The sequence below is a fragment of the Conger conger genome, chromosome 1 (assembly GCF_963514075.1).
Source record: "Conger conger chromosome 1, fConCon1.1, whole genome shotgun sequence".
Classification (NCBI taxonomy): domain Eukaryota; kingdom Metazoa; phylum Chordata; class Actinopteri; order Anguilliformes; family Congridae; genus Conger; species Conger conger.
In genome coordinates this window covers 39,726,780-39,744,599 of record NC_083760.1, presented here as the reverse complement: position 1 = coordinate 39,744,599, position 17,820 = coordinate 39,726,780, and the positions used below count along the sequence as shown (strand labels likewise).

Here is a 17,820-nt window from a genome sequence, read left to right as displayed (position 1 = left end):
CCTGTGGCTCCCGAAATCCCTCCTGACCTGTCCTCCGTCCCACCTGTCTACCACAACATTGGACAGGTCTTCCTGAGCCTGCTCCCTGCCTCCTCAGTGGTCATATGACTGCTCCATTGAGCTGCATCCCAGCACTACTCCTCCTAGAGGTCGTCTCTTCTCATTGTCTGACCTGGAGACCCTGTCCACGGAGAAATACATTGGTGATTCCCTGGCTGCCGGCCTGATCAGTCTCTCATCCTCTCCAGCCGGGTTCTTCTTCGTTGAGAAGAAAGACAAGTCTCTGCACCCTTACATCAACTACTGTTGGCTTAATGACATCACCATCAGGAACCGCTACCCCATCCCACTCATCTCCTAGGCCTTTTCCTTCCTGCAGAGATGCCAATGCTTCACCAAGCTCGATCTCTGCAACGCCTACCACCTGGTCCGCATCCGCAAGGGAGATGAGTGGAAGACGACTTTCAATACCCCGAGTGGCCACTTGAATACCTTGTGATGCTGTTCAGGCTCACCATCGCTCCAGCCGTCTTCCAGAAACTCATTAATGATGTCCTCCAAGACATGATCTCCCGTTTCATCTTTGTGTACCTCGATGACATCTCATCTTTTCTGCCACTCTGGAGGAACACATCAGCCATGTCTGGCAGGTGCTTTGTCACCTCCTGGAGAACTTTCTGTTTGTAAAAGCCGAGAAGTGTGAATTTCACCAGTCCTCCATCCAGTTCCTCGGCTTTGTCGTCTCCAGGGAGCATATCGTGATGGACCCGGAAAAGACCTCTGCGGTAGCAAATTGGCCTCCTCCCACCAACCGCAAGGAGCTTCAATGTTTCCTTGGATTTGCCATTTTCTACCTGAGATTCTTCAGACATTACAGTTCTGTAACCTTCTGCTGGACACCTGCCACCAACTCTGCTTTCATGGAGCTGAAAGAACGCTTCTTATCCGCCCTTGACCATGCCCAACCCTCTCAGGTTCTGTGTTTTCACCGTCTAGTCTTGTCTATGTGCGTTGCGTTTCCATGTTTTAGTACCCTCTGTGCACCGCCTTCTTCAAGCCGTCTCGTCTCATGCTAGTGACCGTGATTCCGAGGCCCGAGGTGCTTTATTGTGTGGCGATCAGCTAACCCTGCCCATGTCAGCTGGCCAAACTTGGCTTTTGGCAGGACCGGGAATCAAACCCTGGTCCTCGGTGTGCAACTGCAGTGAACCGCAAGTCCGCTGCAGTTGCACACCGAGGACCAGGGTTCGATTCGCTGCAAGTCCACTGCATCCTAGCCTGTTGCGCCACCGCAGCTCCATTCATTGTTTTTACCTGTTTTCACTTCCTGATTGTTTCCCGCACTTGATTGCCATTCACTCATGTTATATGTCTTATATAAACCCCTCTGTTTGGTACGTGGCCAGATTGTTATGTGTGAACCCCATACTCTCCAGCGTTTATTTCTGATAGATACCCGGTTCGACCTGTTTTTTTTCTACTTCCACATTCTGACTATTCAGTCTGTCTAGTTTTGAACCACTGTGTATCGACCTGTTTCTGTTTATCGACTTCGTTCTGTGGTTTCAGATTTTGTCTGATTTACCAGTTTCTTTTCGACTCTTCACCTGCAACTATGTTTTGGATTGTCCGTATTGTACCTGTTTGCTAGGGAGTTGACCCATTGCCAAAACTATTTACTACAAACTGCCTTATCCCTGCTGATTCTGTTTGCTGCCTGTCTGACCTGCTTTTATTTTAATAAAGACTCTTTACTAAAAGCTACACCTTGGTCTCGCATCTGCGTCTGGTGTTCTACACACCTGATAGTCACGTCTGACTTGAAATGTGTTATTATAGTTTTTATTTACATTTCATTGAATAGATATTTGGTTTTGTCCAGTGTTTCTCAACTCTAGTCCACCCACTTGCCAGAAAGTTTTTGTTGTAACTAGAAACTCACCTAATTTAAGGGCATTTTTGGTTGGTTCAGTCAGTAATTCAGGTGTGTGAGTTCCTGGTTACAACAAAGACCTTCTGGCAAGTGGTTCCCGAGGACTTGAGTTGAGAAACACTGGTGTCGTGCATACATCCCTCTGTGATAACTGTAAATTATTTCAAATTTGCCACTTTCCAGTATGAGCCTGTCTGCTGCGATAACAAGGCTTTGTAAATATGTCAATTGATTTGAACTGTATGTTACTGCGTTTGTGTGTATTTAGTGTTTTCGCATGGTCCTTGCAGTGTCCTGGTGTGTTCAACTCCCCAATCAGAGGTCAACCTCATGAGATGGAGCTGAGAATGAGGAGCATTAGGCCTCTGCTCATCAAGGCTGTGCCCCAAAAGAAGCTACTCAAGGGGAACCATGACCCTTCCATCCCTGTGGCCTCCCTCAATCTCTGTGCCACGCAGCCCCTACCACCTATTCCCAGCAAGATTCCACAGGTGAGACAGGAGCGTATAGAATAGTGCATAGGTAATAGCTGAGATTCAATCTTTTCAGGCTCATTCAGTTCAAAACACATTGCTTAGTATCGAAGTAAAGAAAAAAACATGCACAGTTTCCAAGATGATTCACGTCTAGATTCACTAATCAGATCGTAGTTCATGTTTATAAAATGGAGTATGGCCTAATTTAATGAATATAGTAAAAAATACCTTGGACAGCTAGCAAGCGGGGTATCATTCATCCCACTCTGGTAGTAGGCTTATAGTTTATTTGTAGGCTATCTGTGCTCATTTGTTGTTGTAGTTTTGTTATAGAGTAATAGTACCATTGCCATTGCTGATAATAAAATGTGAACAATGCACAGGAAAACAAGTCAGAGTCATTTGCATGTCCCTTCAATGTGATCTAAGTGACTTTGACCATGGAATGATTGTTGGTGCCAGGGAGGGTGGTTTGAATATCTCAGAAAACTGCTGATCTCCTGGGATTTTAACGCACAATACTCTCTAGAGTTTGCAGAGAATGGTGAGAGAAACAAAATTAATCCAGTGAAATGCCTTGTTAATGAGAGAGGTCAGTGGAGAAGGGCCAGACTGGTCAAAGCTGACAGGAAGGGGACAGTAATGCAAATAACCACACATTACAACTGTGGTATGCAGGAGAACAAACAAAGTGTGTGTCAAACCTCTTAAGTGGATAGGCTACAGCAACAGAAGACCAATTATTTTTTTTAAATAAGTCTAATATATACCTTTAGGCAGGTGTGAAAAAATGCTGTAAAGTAAGAGTGCAATAGGAAGATGTCCAGCAGTGCCATCAGCTCAGAATTGGCAGAAACCAGCGGGACACCATCTACTGTGCAGAGAAGTCTGGTCAGAAGTGATCTTCATGGAAGAATTGCGGCCAGAAAGCCATACCTCCGACATGGAAACAAGGCCATGCGACTCAACTATGCACAAAAACACAGGAACTGGGGTGCAGAAAAATGGCGACAGGTTCTCTGGACTGAGAGCGGTACAAGAATGAGTGTCTGCAGGCAACAGGTGGAAGTTCCTTGCAAGTTTGGGGCTGCATTTCTACAAATGGAGTTGGGGATTTGGTCAGAATTAATGGTCTCCTCAATGCTGAGAAGTACAGGAAGATACTTATCCATCATGCAATCAGGGAGGCATCTGATTGGCCCCAAATTTATTCTGCAGCAGGACAATGACCCCAAACACACAGCCAATGTCATTAAGAACTATCTTCAGCGTTAAGAAGAACAAGAAGTCCTGGAAGTGATGGTATGGCCCCCACAGAGCCCTGATCTCAACATCATTGAGTCAGTCTGGGATTACATGAAGAGGCAAAAGCCTTTGAGGCTACCTAAATCCACAGAAGAACTGTGGCTAGTTCTCCAAGATGTTTGGGACAACCTACCTGCCGAGTTTCTTCAAAAACTGTGTGCAAGTATACCTAGAAGAATGATGCTGTCTTGAAGGCAAAGGGTGGTCACACCAAATATTGATTTGATTTTTTTACACCAACATTTTTTTTACACATCAGCCAATTAGGAAAAATAAATCAAATAAATAAATTTGCCTCATTCGTCACAACCACAGAATACAGTTGTGAATACAGAATACAGTGACGAAATATAATTATTTGTTATACAATCAAGCATCAACTGTTGAGTCAACGCTATACAAGAAACGTACACCAAGTTAGCTCACCATGTGCAACTTTCATGATGAAAAGCAAAAAAATTACTTCCAGCTCAGCCTTGGTTTTTGTGTGTGTGTAAAGTATAATTCCTTCCAGTTAAAAAAGGAATTGGTACGAGTCCCATATGCGATCCATTACAACATAGTGACATGGTATTACTATTAGTGCTCCACTGTGATATTGTGGTGGGGACGCTGGTGCCAACAAGAGACTACAAACCGGGCAGGTTTATACCGCGGTGTTCGGAACGTCGTGAGCTAACATGGCCTTCCAAACACAGGGATGTTGTGCATTATTTGTCCTTTTCTCAATAATTAGTGGTCCAATTTACATCAATCAAAGTATTTTACTGTCTGAGATAGTCAATAAGTAACCATAATCATAAAACACACTCCTAAGGAGAAAAACTACCATTCAATGAACACGTGTGCTTCCCTGTGATCTGTTTGAAACACAGTGAGTTTACGTTGAAATACATACAATATATAATACAAAGGCACAAAAAGTACTATGCTACACTGCTACTGCTACTGATTGCTATGTTTTCATAGAGAGGTAGAGTGTAGAAATGTGAGTTTGTATGCGGTATGTATGCACACAGTGCATGTAGGAGGGTGTGTTTGCCTGTACACAGTGGATGGCTGTATGCACAGAGTACGTAAGATTTCAGGAGTGAACGCAAGTGTGAGAGTTAGGAAACAAATGGCCATGAACTCAGGAGTAAAATATGAATTCTCCCCCGTGGTCTCAGAGTCAGAAAACTCTACGCAGCTAGTACTGAGATCTTAATGGTTAAATGTGTGCGGCGAGTTAGTAAAAAGGAGAGAGAGGGAGCATACTCGATCGATGTTCTAGAACAGTCTGAACAACATAATAAACACAAAAATTGAAAAATTTCCTCGAAGCATGATGAAATTGCAATGCATTCATAACACACACAATCCAATTGCCAGATGCCAGCCTTATTTGCTTGGTGATCAGATGCGTGCTTTGTTTTTTTGGTTGAACAGTGTGGCACGCAGGCCCAGAAGGGAGAAACCAGGCTCCAGTCCCTCTTATCCCGTCAGCAGTCAATGTCGTCTGGTGAATCCAACTTATTGGAAAGAGTAATCCAGTAGTCCAGGGCTGGGCCGGTGAGGGTTTTTTTTTTTTTTTTTTTTTTGCATTAATTCCTTTTTTCACGGTGCCATTTTCCATCACTCTGGTAATGGGATATACCATTTGAAAGCGTTAAAACTCACGGTTCTATCTGTATAACCTATTTTAAGATGGCATTGCTTTCACAACAAAAGTTCCTTACTTCATAACATGTGGGTGGTAAAACAAGCGTGGGGGAACCTCGCCTTCTCTGCATTTTGGAAATCCACATACTACAGGATATAAAGTAATGTTAATGTCCTTGTCATGGCAAGGTTCCAGCAAACGAAATGCACAATAGTTTATAATTAAGGGCGGCACGGATGGTGCAGGGGAGGCTGATTGGAGAGTCTAAATTACCCGTGGGTATGAGTGTGTGAGTGAATGGTGTGTGCCCTGCGATGGACTGGCGACCTGTCCAGGGTGTATTCCTGACTTTCGCCCAATGTATGCTGGGATAGGCTCCAGCCCCCCTGCGACCCTGTTCAGGATAAGCGGGTTAAGATAATTGATGGATGGATGGTTTATAATTTTAATAATGTGCTAACTCGAAACGTTGATAGAATATTCAATGTTTACTTAGAATGTATCTGGATGAATTATCATTGTTGTCTATTTCGCCTTTGTATACTTTTACAAAAGTACTTGCACATAAGAATGTTATGCTCTACGTTTTGTTTTGTTTTCATTGTTTAATTTAAAATCCAATATGCTGGAGTATAGAACCAAACAGAATTTGTACCACTATCCAAATACATAGACTGCACTGTTGTCCACCATTTCAGGACACCGTAATTTTCGGGACATATTAACCCCTTTGGTACAGTGGCGGTTCTAGGATTTTCTTTACTGGTGTGGCCAAGGGGGGTCCAAGGGTTGTCTGGGTGTGGCCACCATATCTCCTGGCTTTGCACACACAAAACAATTTTGGGGTGACTTATGTTTTTTTATTGCTTCACGTGCGTTAAAACCACTATGCATTACTAGTGAGACGGGTGCGTGGGGGGTTGGACCCAAAATGCACGACTCAGACAACAGAGGTGTAATAAAGTCCCGTCAGGGCTTTATTCAGGGAATGTCCAGTGAGCGTAATCAAAAAACAAGCAAAGTTCATACATGTGAAATCCAGCCAAAACCAAAGTACAGTACCTCGAAATTGGTAAACCATACAAAAAGTCCAGTGCCCAGGAAAGCTGTCAGTGGGGCAGTAGTGCAGACGGACGGCAGGCAGGCAGGTTCGGGGTCGATGGCGGCGCAAGAGTCAAGACAGAAGTCCGCTCCGCAAGGCAGAAGCACAAAGACAGCAGGCAAGAGTTTGTGGTACAGGCAGGCAATGGTCAACAAAACAGAAGTCAATCCTGTTGCCCAATCCTGATCTAAAGTTAGTAGATTAGTAAGAAGACAAGGGAAATTGAAACAATTAGGGAAACGTGAGTGACAAAGGGAGAGAGAGAAAAAGCATGAATGTAAGCTTCGCAGAAAGACACAAAAAAATGTATGCTAATCAATAAACAGAACAACATAACATGAAACAACATAAATCGTGACATAAGTTTGCGAAATATTAAATAAACTATATAACGTGGCAAGACAAGGCTAACAATTAAATCATAACAACTAAACATGAAACGTGACATGACATGAAAATAAAATGTTACAAGAAATAAAGCATAACAACATGGCGAGACTAGACTAACATAATATGTGACATGACAATAACGTAACTAAGACAATAACTAAACATGAAACAAGATGTGACAAACATGAACCGTGGCAACTACTCTACTAAGATTAATATAAATTAAAAGGTCAGTCAGTCTCCATTCCAGCCAGTGGAGGCTCCTCCATAGAGGTGGAGGAGGCCTGGCCTCCCCAATAATTTGAGAGAAGAGAGAGATTTAAAAAGAACAATAAATATATTTATTTTATTTATTTTCTTTAACAAAAAACATATTTTTTATTTTTTATATTCATATTATTTTAGTTTTGTTCATAAATCTAAATTTTCCCATGGCTAAAACCCAATATTGCAATTGTAAAGCAACAGGCCAGATTTCCCTATCAGTTTGTATTAAGGGAGGCCAGGCCTCCCCTAGGAAATTAGCTTCTCATAGAAGTCAATGTAATGCATTTTTTTTCATGCCAATATGTGATTGGCCAGATCACTGAAAATGGGTGGGCAACGGAGGCCTGGCCTCACCATGCATTGTGTCCAGGGCTGAAAGATTGACATTTTGTTCGTCCAATCACATGCTACTGGTTCATTTGGAATCAACTATCCTTTCCTTTCCTATTCAACACAGAAGCCATTTTGAGAATTCGCCAGTCACTTCAGTCAAACAAACACTCGCCATAGTGGCTACGAGTGTCCTATCAACTTGTTTTTAGAAATTTAGAGAACACCCCTGGCTATCATCCCTGAAGTTTATAGCTCATTTGGCCAAATACTTTTGCTTAAAACGACCTCGGAAGTCGGCGAGATTCTGGCGCAATTTGAGATCTTGGGCTGGAGATATGCAGATTCCAGATACTAGGGAGTGAGAATGACATTCAATAGGTCATGTTAGACACCATTTGGGATTTATTGAACAGTTTTATTTTTAATGTAGTCCATTTCGTTTTATTACAAGTCAATTTAATAATCTTCCATATCAAATTACTGAATTGTTGCTCTGTGAGGAAATTCACTCTAAATACGAATAGAGTGCTGCCCTCTAGTGGATAACGTTAACGTTAGATAAAGCCAACTGGAACCATATTTTTACATATTTTATATTAAATATATTGAATAAAACTACATATGATAAAGAAAGTGTTATCTTATCTTTTTTATATGCTAAACTTGATTAAATTGGTGATTACATGTTGAAGCTGTAGAAGAATGAAAAATGTAAGCTAAACAAAATTGTTTTTAACTACATAATTAAAATTCCTGCCTTTTACACATGTTCACTTGGCATTTATATTACATCCAAATGTCATTTCTCAGCTTAATTATCAGGCAGGCTCATAGACTTACAGCAATGTCATTTCTTCAGGAAGGCACAAGGCTAAGCTCTGCACAATTAATTTCATCAGCCAGAACTTTCTGACTGTAGCTTACACTCCAAATAGTATGCCTTTGGCCAGCACAAAGACAGATAAGAGAACAGGGAACATTCCATCGCGAGTTAAGTGAGCAAGCGGAAAAAAATGGCCTCCTCAATTCTGGAAGTCACCAGCCTCCACTGATTCCAGCCAATGCCAATATCCACAAGCAAGACCACCAAACCCCGGCAAAGCAAATGATAACTCATAACGAGTTATTTCAATACCTGCACATTAACTGGCAGTGTCCTGATAAACATCTACAACAAAAACAAATGACATGTGCGTGCCAGTGTCGTCTGGTGTAACGTAAACTAGCAAGCTAGCTAACGTTAATGCAGTGGGGATACATTATTGCGATAGTGTTGCATAGCTAAGGCTAATGCAGTGGGGATACATTATTCCTACTAATGTTAGCTAACGTTAGTACTGTTGCTTCGATAATGGAGTGGGGATACATTATTGCTAGTTAACGTTCACAATACCATTGCTTAGCAAACAATAAACTACTGTTGAAGAATACATTTACCATAAAGCATAGTTCCATTAAAGATACATTAATTTAAAGTTTGTCATCTTTCATTAGTGAAATTTTGAAAGATAAATGTGGTAACTGTTGTTTAAAAGCACTATGGAACTCGAACCTCTGGTATATCGTGGATATTGGCACAGCTAGGGGTTTTAACAGCACTCTGCTTCGCATCATGCCTAACCACCACGCTAGCTGTGCCAATATCCACGATATACCACAGGTCCAAGTTCCATAACACTTAATTAAGCCGCTTTATTTTAGGGGTTTAATGAAGGAAGGTCATTTTTTACCCTTAGAACAAGGGGAGTTTACAGAATGCTTAACCCTGTGGGGTCTGAGAGCTAAATGAGGAACACTGGTGACTGTGCCATGCTCTGACATTTCAATCTGATTCCAAAGTGTTTCATATCTTTGTTTTCAGCACAAACTCAGCTTCAATAATATGGGAACAGTAGTAGGTCAGAATCATATACTACTAATTGCAAATAGTGGTTTTGAACACATACAGGAATGCTATAAAAACACATACTAATCTTTTGTTACAAAATTTTTGCATTACTGAAATGTTTCTCTCTGTCTTGGGTATCAAAAGATGACAAAACATTGTCACAAATCCAATTAGAAATATAAAAGAAATTACAAAAAACCTAGTTTTGTCACTACTATTTTTCAGCACCAGTTCACAATGGGAGGGCTAATGGCCTTTCTTCAATGAATACCATTTATGTGGTATGCGGCCCTGCTAGGCAAGTAGGCTTTTCACACCTGGTCTGATCCCTCCCTACCTCTAAGCCAAAGCCTTTCCACAAAGCAATACTCAGTGAGCCATTTAGAAGACAGAAAAAAAATACATTTTTGGATTCAGGAATTTATTGAAATCACCACACAAACTACATACAATGAAGATGCCATTCACAAACACCTCAATGTTTTTGTGCCTTTTTTCAAAACAGTTCCTGTGTAGCTACAAGCACAGTGGGACATCACACTCTTTGCTCCACAGAGTGTTCTGTTTTTTTCCCCAATCTCCATCCTGCAGAGCATGCACGTTGCAAAAATGTAGAGGTTTTCGAGATGTAAAGGTTAGAATCAGAAGTGGTAACTTGGTGACCTCAAGACATAACCAATCTCTGCAATCCTTGGGTTACTTACTGCCTCACCATCTTACACTTGTGTTCTCTTCCTGGCAAGTTACCAACAATTCCATATGTTTTATGCCTTTTTATTATTGCCCTTACAGTGCTTAGCTGTATGTTTAACCCTCTATGTATTTTTGTGCACATTGCATTACCATCTGCGTCTTCTAAATTTACCATTCTGTGGATTTTCCCATGCTGATGGTTGACAAAGAGATTTAGCATGCTTGTTACCTAATCTTTATACCGTAAGTCAGGGGTCTTCAACCTTTTTCAGCCCAAGGACCCCTTGGCTGAGAGAAACACTGAGCACGGACCCCCACCCCAAATTTTGTATTGATAGGCCTATTCATCTTATATTTGTAATGAGCACCCGTGCCCGCAAGCGCGCACACACACACTCCACACACACACACACACACACACAACAGGATTATACATTATCTGTAACGGGTGCTTTATACAACTCGTTTCAATTTATTCTGTTTATTATTGACATTAATAAAACAGCGCAAAACTTCACAATGAACAAAAAATACCCCCCAAAGTTCAGTGCCCATCAGTCCCAACATTTAGCAACTGAATCAAACAGTCCAAACGTAAATTAAGTCTCAAACTGATCTCCCGGAATCTAAAAGAAGGGTTTGGCTTACGGTCAGATGCCGCTAAAAACAAAGCCCAATTTCGACATTTAACGCACGTTAGGAAAAAGGATCCTTTACTCGCCGTAATCCAATAACTCTCAAATAAAATAAAAGATAATCCACAGCGATCGGTAGATACACAAAAAGGGTCACATTTTAATTATGGAGGGACAAAGAATTAAGCTAATTGAGTATGGATGCATCTTTGACGAGCGCATTAAAGCCACTTTTTAAGGCAACCATAGCTCTTGCACCGTCTGTGCACATCGCGACACATTTTGGCCAGGGTATATCATGTTCACGGAAAAAATCATTCGATCACTTTGAAAATCTCAGAACTTGTTGTACGCCCAGGCAGCTGCTTACAAAAAAGAAATTCCTCCTGCATCTCATTTTAGTCGACAAACCGCACAAACACCAAAAGCTGAGCGTCGTTTGACACATCGGTGGATTCATCTAATTGCAGTGCAAAAGAATTCGATGAATCCATCAATCCGGCGGGCGATGGTTGTGTCTGACAATGGGATGCTTTTCAATTTTTTAATGTACTCATCATTCCCAAACATTGTTTTGCACATATCACTAGCTGCAAGCAATATTAAACTTCCCGCTATTGTGTAGGGCTTTTTTGTCTGAGCGGCACATAATGCAACTTGATAAGATGCTTTTTAAGCTAACTCGCCAACTTTCGCTGATTGTCTCATCAAGGTCTGTTGGCCCGCAAAAGCTTTTAAACGGGACTTGAAATATTCAATGGTTTTTTTCTTCAAGTATGCATCGTGTGTCTCTAAGTGTCGTTGCAGCTTTGATGGCTTCATACTTTCGTTTGATAGCACGGAAGAGCAAACCACACACATTGGTAATTCAACACCATCGGTCTCCTTGCAGGTGAAGCCAAACTAGATAATTTTCTGAATATTTACGAGTCTTCTCTCGTTTGCGTTTATGGCTATTCATTGAAGGGGTGTTGGCATCCTCTGAAGGTGGGTCACCCGAACCGCCATAAGTCGTGTTTGACATGGAGCTTTTGTTCCGAGAAATTACAAAACGATCCATCATTTCACATTTTATGGTTATCGCTAACGTGTTTTGGCACAGGATAGCTAAATGTTGCACATGGGGATCACATGATCGCATGCATGATTCATGGGTAGCCTACTATGTGTTATTATAAACGAATAGGAAGCGTTTTTCTTTTCTATATTCTGTTAGCCTATGACATTTTTAATTTTTGGAAGAGGAAAAAAATGCTTCAGGTGAAATAATTTGCCGGACCCCCTGTAGTACCTCCCGGTTGAAGACCGATGCCGTAAGTGATAGAATGACACAATATGGTTCCTTTAGACATTAACTGAGTGAAAGTAAAATTCTATTAGTAATTTCACTTTCACTTTATGTACAATAATTGTTAGGGATACCAATAATAAAAACAATTATTACTAAATAGAAAGCATTGAAACATGAGAGTATATGTACGTTTATTGAAATAAACTTATTTACACTCAGTGAGCAATTTATTAGCATCACTGAAGACGCGCGTCAAACCTCTAAGTGGATAGGCTACAGCAGCAGAAGACCAATAAGTCTAAAAAATGTCTAATAAATACCTAATAATGTTTTCACTGAGTGGAGTTTTCCCATATGTTTGAACAGAAAATATACATCATTATCAATGTTGTTTACTATATGCAGCCTTTTTTCCCAATTTTCTCCATTTTTATTAAGGTGCCAATAATTCTGGAGCTCACTGTATTATATGCAAACACACTCAAACACTAACAGAGTACTACTAATTGTCTACATCTAAATTATTACTGTATGAAATTCCCTAAAGGGAAATAGCTTGTACCTTACGGTTTCTTTTTGCTCAGTATTTGTAAATGCTGCAACTGTTGCTAATATATAACATATACACATGTATTGTATATATTATATATTGTACTTAAAAGGTATTCTATTTAAAAATATATATTCTATTTAAAAGGTATTCTATTTTTAAAAACTCTACAATGTTCAACAGTTTACCTGGTGGGTACATGGGTGCATTGGTAAAAATAAATCACTGGTGATACCCTCCTCGGCTGTAAACAAGATTTGGGCACAGTGGCCTGAATGGTGTTGACACAGGCTACCAAGCAGGAGCCAATGACAATGACAGTAGATTTTCCTGGAGCCCACTGTATAAGGGACCTCCCTGTTTGGTAATCCTGCACTCTCTCTATCATGCAAACTTAAAATAGCTGTCCATATCACGTCTTTATTCGTACACACAGCTTGAAAGCTCTCATGGCTTGTTATGCAGGGTAAATGTATAATTAAATGATAAATACAATATAGTTGAATAATCCAATAATACAACATCTACTGAAGGCTGCTTTCCATGATATTACTACTGTAAGTATAGTCACTAAAAAAGACAAAGGAACAATCACATAAGTAAGCCTTATGGAACGAGAACCAATGGTATATTGTGGATATTGGCACAGCTAGCGGGGTGGTTAGGCACGACACAAAGCAAAACTATGTTTTATGGTAAATGTATTCTTCCAGTAGGCTAGTTTATTGCTTGCTACGCAATGGTATTGCTAACGTTAGATAGCAATAATGCGTCCCTACTGTACTAACGTTAGCTAAGCAATGCTACTGCAATTATGTATCCCCACTGCACTAACGTTAGCTAGCTAGCTTGCATTATACCTGATGACACTGACACACAAGTCATTTGTCTTTGTTGTAAACGTTAATTTGGGCACTGTAAGTAATGAAATAACTCATAGCGTCGTTATGAGTCATCATTTGCTTCACGGAGGTATGGTGGTCTTGCTGGTATTTCGATCCGAGGATGATGCCTTAATTGTATTTTTAATTTTTTTATAGCTATCCTCACTCCTTTCCAAATCCCCAAGAAGGTCAAAAGGCACTTTAAAATCACTAATTTTGTTTTACTTTGGTAGGCTACTAACAGAAAAATTATGACAATGTTGATTTCGGTTACGAAGTAGATAATAGTGATCTACAAATGCAGAGTAATATTAAAAGATGCATGAAGATTCCATTTAGCCATGCGTATATCGTCAATATTGGCATGGCTGCAACTCAAACTAACCAATAGAGACAATGGACCAAACCTATCCGTTACTAAAGAACTTTTGGGTGGCTGCAATGGTGAATACAGGAGTCTGTAGGAGTCTGTAGGAGGTTTCTGAGAATTGTATGGAAAGAAGCTTATGAGGATGAACACAGCATTGTTCTTCATCAGAATAAAGACAGTATAAAGAACTTTGAATGGAATAACAGCTTCACTATCCTCCCATTGTGTTTGAAAGAAAGTGCCATTCCTGGCAACAAACGCTTTCAACTTCTGTTGGCATCTGCAAACAAGAAGCACAATGGCACCAATCTGCACTCTGTATGAGTCATTTTGAGTTGCGTTTAACTCGCTTTCTGAAGCACTACCCAACTCATATTCTATTTCTTCACTTGAAGAATATTTAGGCTCAAACTGGTAAGTTAAAATACAGTATGTGCCATTTCACAATATGCTTTGGTAGATTGTTATGTTCAGTATCTGTCTCACTCGTGATCTTCACGTTATCTTTTGGGAAACTCATTACATTTTCAAGAGCTGTCTTTAATTGTGCATCAAGTAGCCTATATTGTGCATTATTAAGACTTGTAGCAATTGGCAAACAGCAAGGGAACACCATAGCTTCCGGAACAACTCCAGAGGAAGAATTATTTAAGCATCTCTGTATCTAACATATCATCTTGTCCAGCTGTGCAAAGTATTTAAATATATGAATTTGCCATTTGTATTATTTACGGTCCATGACATTTATGGACACTGTTATTATTATTGGTTTCTATTAATGTAAAACATAACAGAAAACAGGAAAGTGTGAGGGTAAGGTGAAACGAAGAAAGGAGGGAGAGAAAGGTAGACTGAGTTGAGATTGAAGTCACCCAGGAGGATGAGGGGAGTGTCATTGACTGGTGAGGAGCTAAGGAGGATGTCCATCTCATCCAAGAAGCTCCCCAGAGGACCCGGGGGGCCGATAAACAACAATAATAAACAGTTTGCACGGCAAAGTAACAGAAACCGCATGAAATTCAAAAGAGGAGAAGGCGAAGGATGAGGAGAAGACACTAGATCTCCATGAGGATGAGATTAGGAGACCTGTGCCACCTCCTCTGCCAGAGGTTCTGGGTGTGTGGGAAAAGCAAGAAAGTCAAGGTTGAGGTGGGAGGCATAGGCTGGGAGCTGGTTTGTTTTAAACATTGTTGCAACAAATTTCGATTTCATTGGGACGTCACACATAATGTTGCAACCTGACTTGAAGCGGTGGGTTCAAATGCATAGGAACATTGTTGGTGCCTTCCCATGCGCTGCTGTTTTCCACATATCGCCTCGGTCTACAGTGGAGAGAGTGATTATACTAGGCATACTCATTTATTTCATAGTTACTTCTTAAATGACTACAGTAGTCTTCATCGGCTCAGGTGGTCCACTACTGAGTCCACTCTCAAAACCGCCTGGGATACCGCCAGAACCAGTGAGTCCTTCCCAAAAATGTCTTTGACCATTTTCATGGACTGTACCGTAGAATTGTATCTTCAAACATTAATACAAAATTTAATTTTAATGTTACTTGATTGAATATGGCTTACTATAGTTATCTAAGGGTAGCTAAGTAGCTGGGTATAACTTTATTTCTCACTGGTTTTGCTGGATTCCCTCATATAATTGCTCAATTCTTTTTTCGCGATACAAATATATTCTCACATTTTTTAGTTACCTCCTTAATTTTTCTCTTCACAGCTAGATTTCTAGCATTAATCCAATCTGTCATTTTGTTATTTGTTATTATATCTTCTGTTTTTTGGTTGCTGTCACAGTCATATTGAGTTTGCTTTTTGAGATTGTTTTTCTTTTCCTGTATTCCTCTAACATTATAGGCTACACTTCTCCTCATCTGTCCAATTTGGTTTCCTTTTTTTTGTATTCTGTATTTTCTATTTTCTCAAAATAAAATAAAATATAGCTAGGCTAACATAGGCGAATGGAGAACATATAGCTTCTTATTGCATAGCCTATAACCCTTAAGTTAATGGTTGATTTCAGAGTTAAGGGAAACACTTAAGGTGTTTTATGCAACCGGGCACAGCTTCATCAATGCACAGCTCCTTCAAACCCTCTCTGCCTCATATTTGTGTAAACTCAGAATATTTAGTGCAAATAGGCATGGATTACGTAAGTAAGCAATGGGTCCACAGACAGTGGATTCAGAAAGTATTCAGGTTTTGCACACTTTATTGTGTTGCAGATTTGATTTTAAATAGATTTTGACCATAAATCTATACTCAATAACCCATAATAACAAAGTGAAAACTAAAAAAAATATTTTTCCATTTTTGCTCATTTATTAAAAATCTAAAACTGAATTCTCTCATTTACATAAGTATTCAGATCCATGTATAATATATTTCACAGAGAGGGATACAAATTGAGTTTCAGGAGGTGAAAGCAGTTCCAGAAAAGTTTTTTTATTTTGTTTTTTACTGGAATTGAGTTGTCCAGTGTGATTTTATTTCAGATTCACTCTTTTATTTGACAAATTTAGAAGGCAAAAATCTGACTCATTCGTCTTTTATGATTGTATTTTCAGAGAATCAACGGGCAATACAATACTGAGTGCGAGTCAGTCTTTCACATTTTAGGGCCCTTTTTTCCAGAACCTGAACAAATTTTATTAGTTAGTTAAAACAAATTTTTTATTTAGTTTATTTTTTAAATTAATTAATACATCTCCTATGCAGCAGTGGGAAATTATTGAAATAACATTAAAAAATGTATTCCCACTTGCGGGTCTCTCCTGTAGCCACGCCCCCATTTCTAACCAGGAGTTAAAAACAGATTTTGAGTAAACTTTACATGACAACTTAAAAATGTAACTGATTTGAGAGTGTCTCTGCACTCACAAACAATCAAAGTTATGCTCAAGAGTTTGTGTTTGGCCAGCTCACATGGAGTGGCATAATTGGCTTGCAGGGGGAGGAGGACTCAGCAGAGGGAGGCTTGCCGCATATAATGGCCGCAGCCCGATTGCCTCGGAGTCACAGGTGATGATGCGGTTCAGAGAAGGTTCCATGTGACTCTCTGGTTCATTAGATACATTTGTGGCAAGCCAGTTATGCTGGGGGACGTGATCGTATGTATCAGGTATATCCAAGATAGCATGGGTAATTGATATAGTTAGGGTGCAATTGGCAACCAAATTTGGAGAAAAAGGGAAAAATCTGAAATCTAAAAAAAGAACTCGAACAGCCTTTTACAGTTCAGCCAATCCGCTATTGATATGCAAATTAGCTGTGTACTTCATGGAACCTTGTGATGTCTGCCCTCAAGCAGAGTTCATAACTGACTTGAAACATGAAGAGGTTCATATACTGCCATAACTTTTAATGTAACACCAGTGATTGGCTGTAAACACCTTAGCAACCACCTAGGAACACCTTAGTAACCAACCTAGCAACCACCTAGCAACACCTTAGCAATCACCTAGCAACACCCTAGAAATGCCCTAGCAACCACCCAACAACACCCTAATAAACACCTAGCCTCACTTAGCAACACCCTAGTAACTGTCTAGCAACTCCTTAGCAACCACCTAGCAACACCCTAGCACCTCACACCATTGTACAAGCTATCCCCAACAGCTCTCTAGCCTTCATGTTGGTTTATCGAAATGCAGTCTTCACATGCAAAACCCAAGGCTGAAACCAAGAGGAGACATTCAGAATGATTTATTGTTTAACCAATCAATCCAACAGGACACATCTGGGTAACAAGAAACACCTGTCAGTCACATGTTCCAATACTTTTTCTCTCCTAAAAATTTGGTGGTCTGATACAAAAGGTGATATGTTCAAAGATATTTAACAAATCTAGATATAAATACCAGAAAGCTGTCATCTAATGTACATCTTTTGACCTCAAACTCAATCGTCTTCAGTGTACAGCAAAAAAAACAAAAAAGGTATTGACGTTGTTCTTCCAATACTTTTGGAGGGGACTGAATTAGTGTGATTGCGTAGTAACACGAAGTAGCAAAAACATTGACATAAGTCTTAGAATCTGGTCTGTCCAATGTG

The 17,820-nt window shown here is 40.1% G+C and overlaps 1 protein-coding gene across 3 annotated transcripts in view; it reads left to right on the top strand.

The window, feature by feature from the left end:
- The window catches only part of spata17 (spermatogenesis associated 17), a 303,051-nt gene that overhangs the window by 76,804 nt on the left and 208,427 nt on the right, over positions 1–17,820 (top strand). For all 3 annotated transcript variants that reach the window (XM_061216057.1, XM_061216056.1, XM_061216058.1), the window contains one exon: positions 2,224–2,424. In XM_061216057.1, coding sequence (XP_061072041.1) covers positions 2,224–2,424 — 201 coding nt within the window. The remainder of the gene's footprint in view (positions 1–2,223; positions 2,425–17,820) is intronic.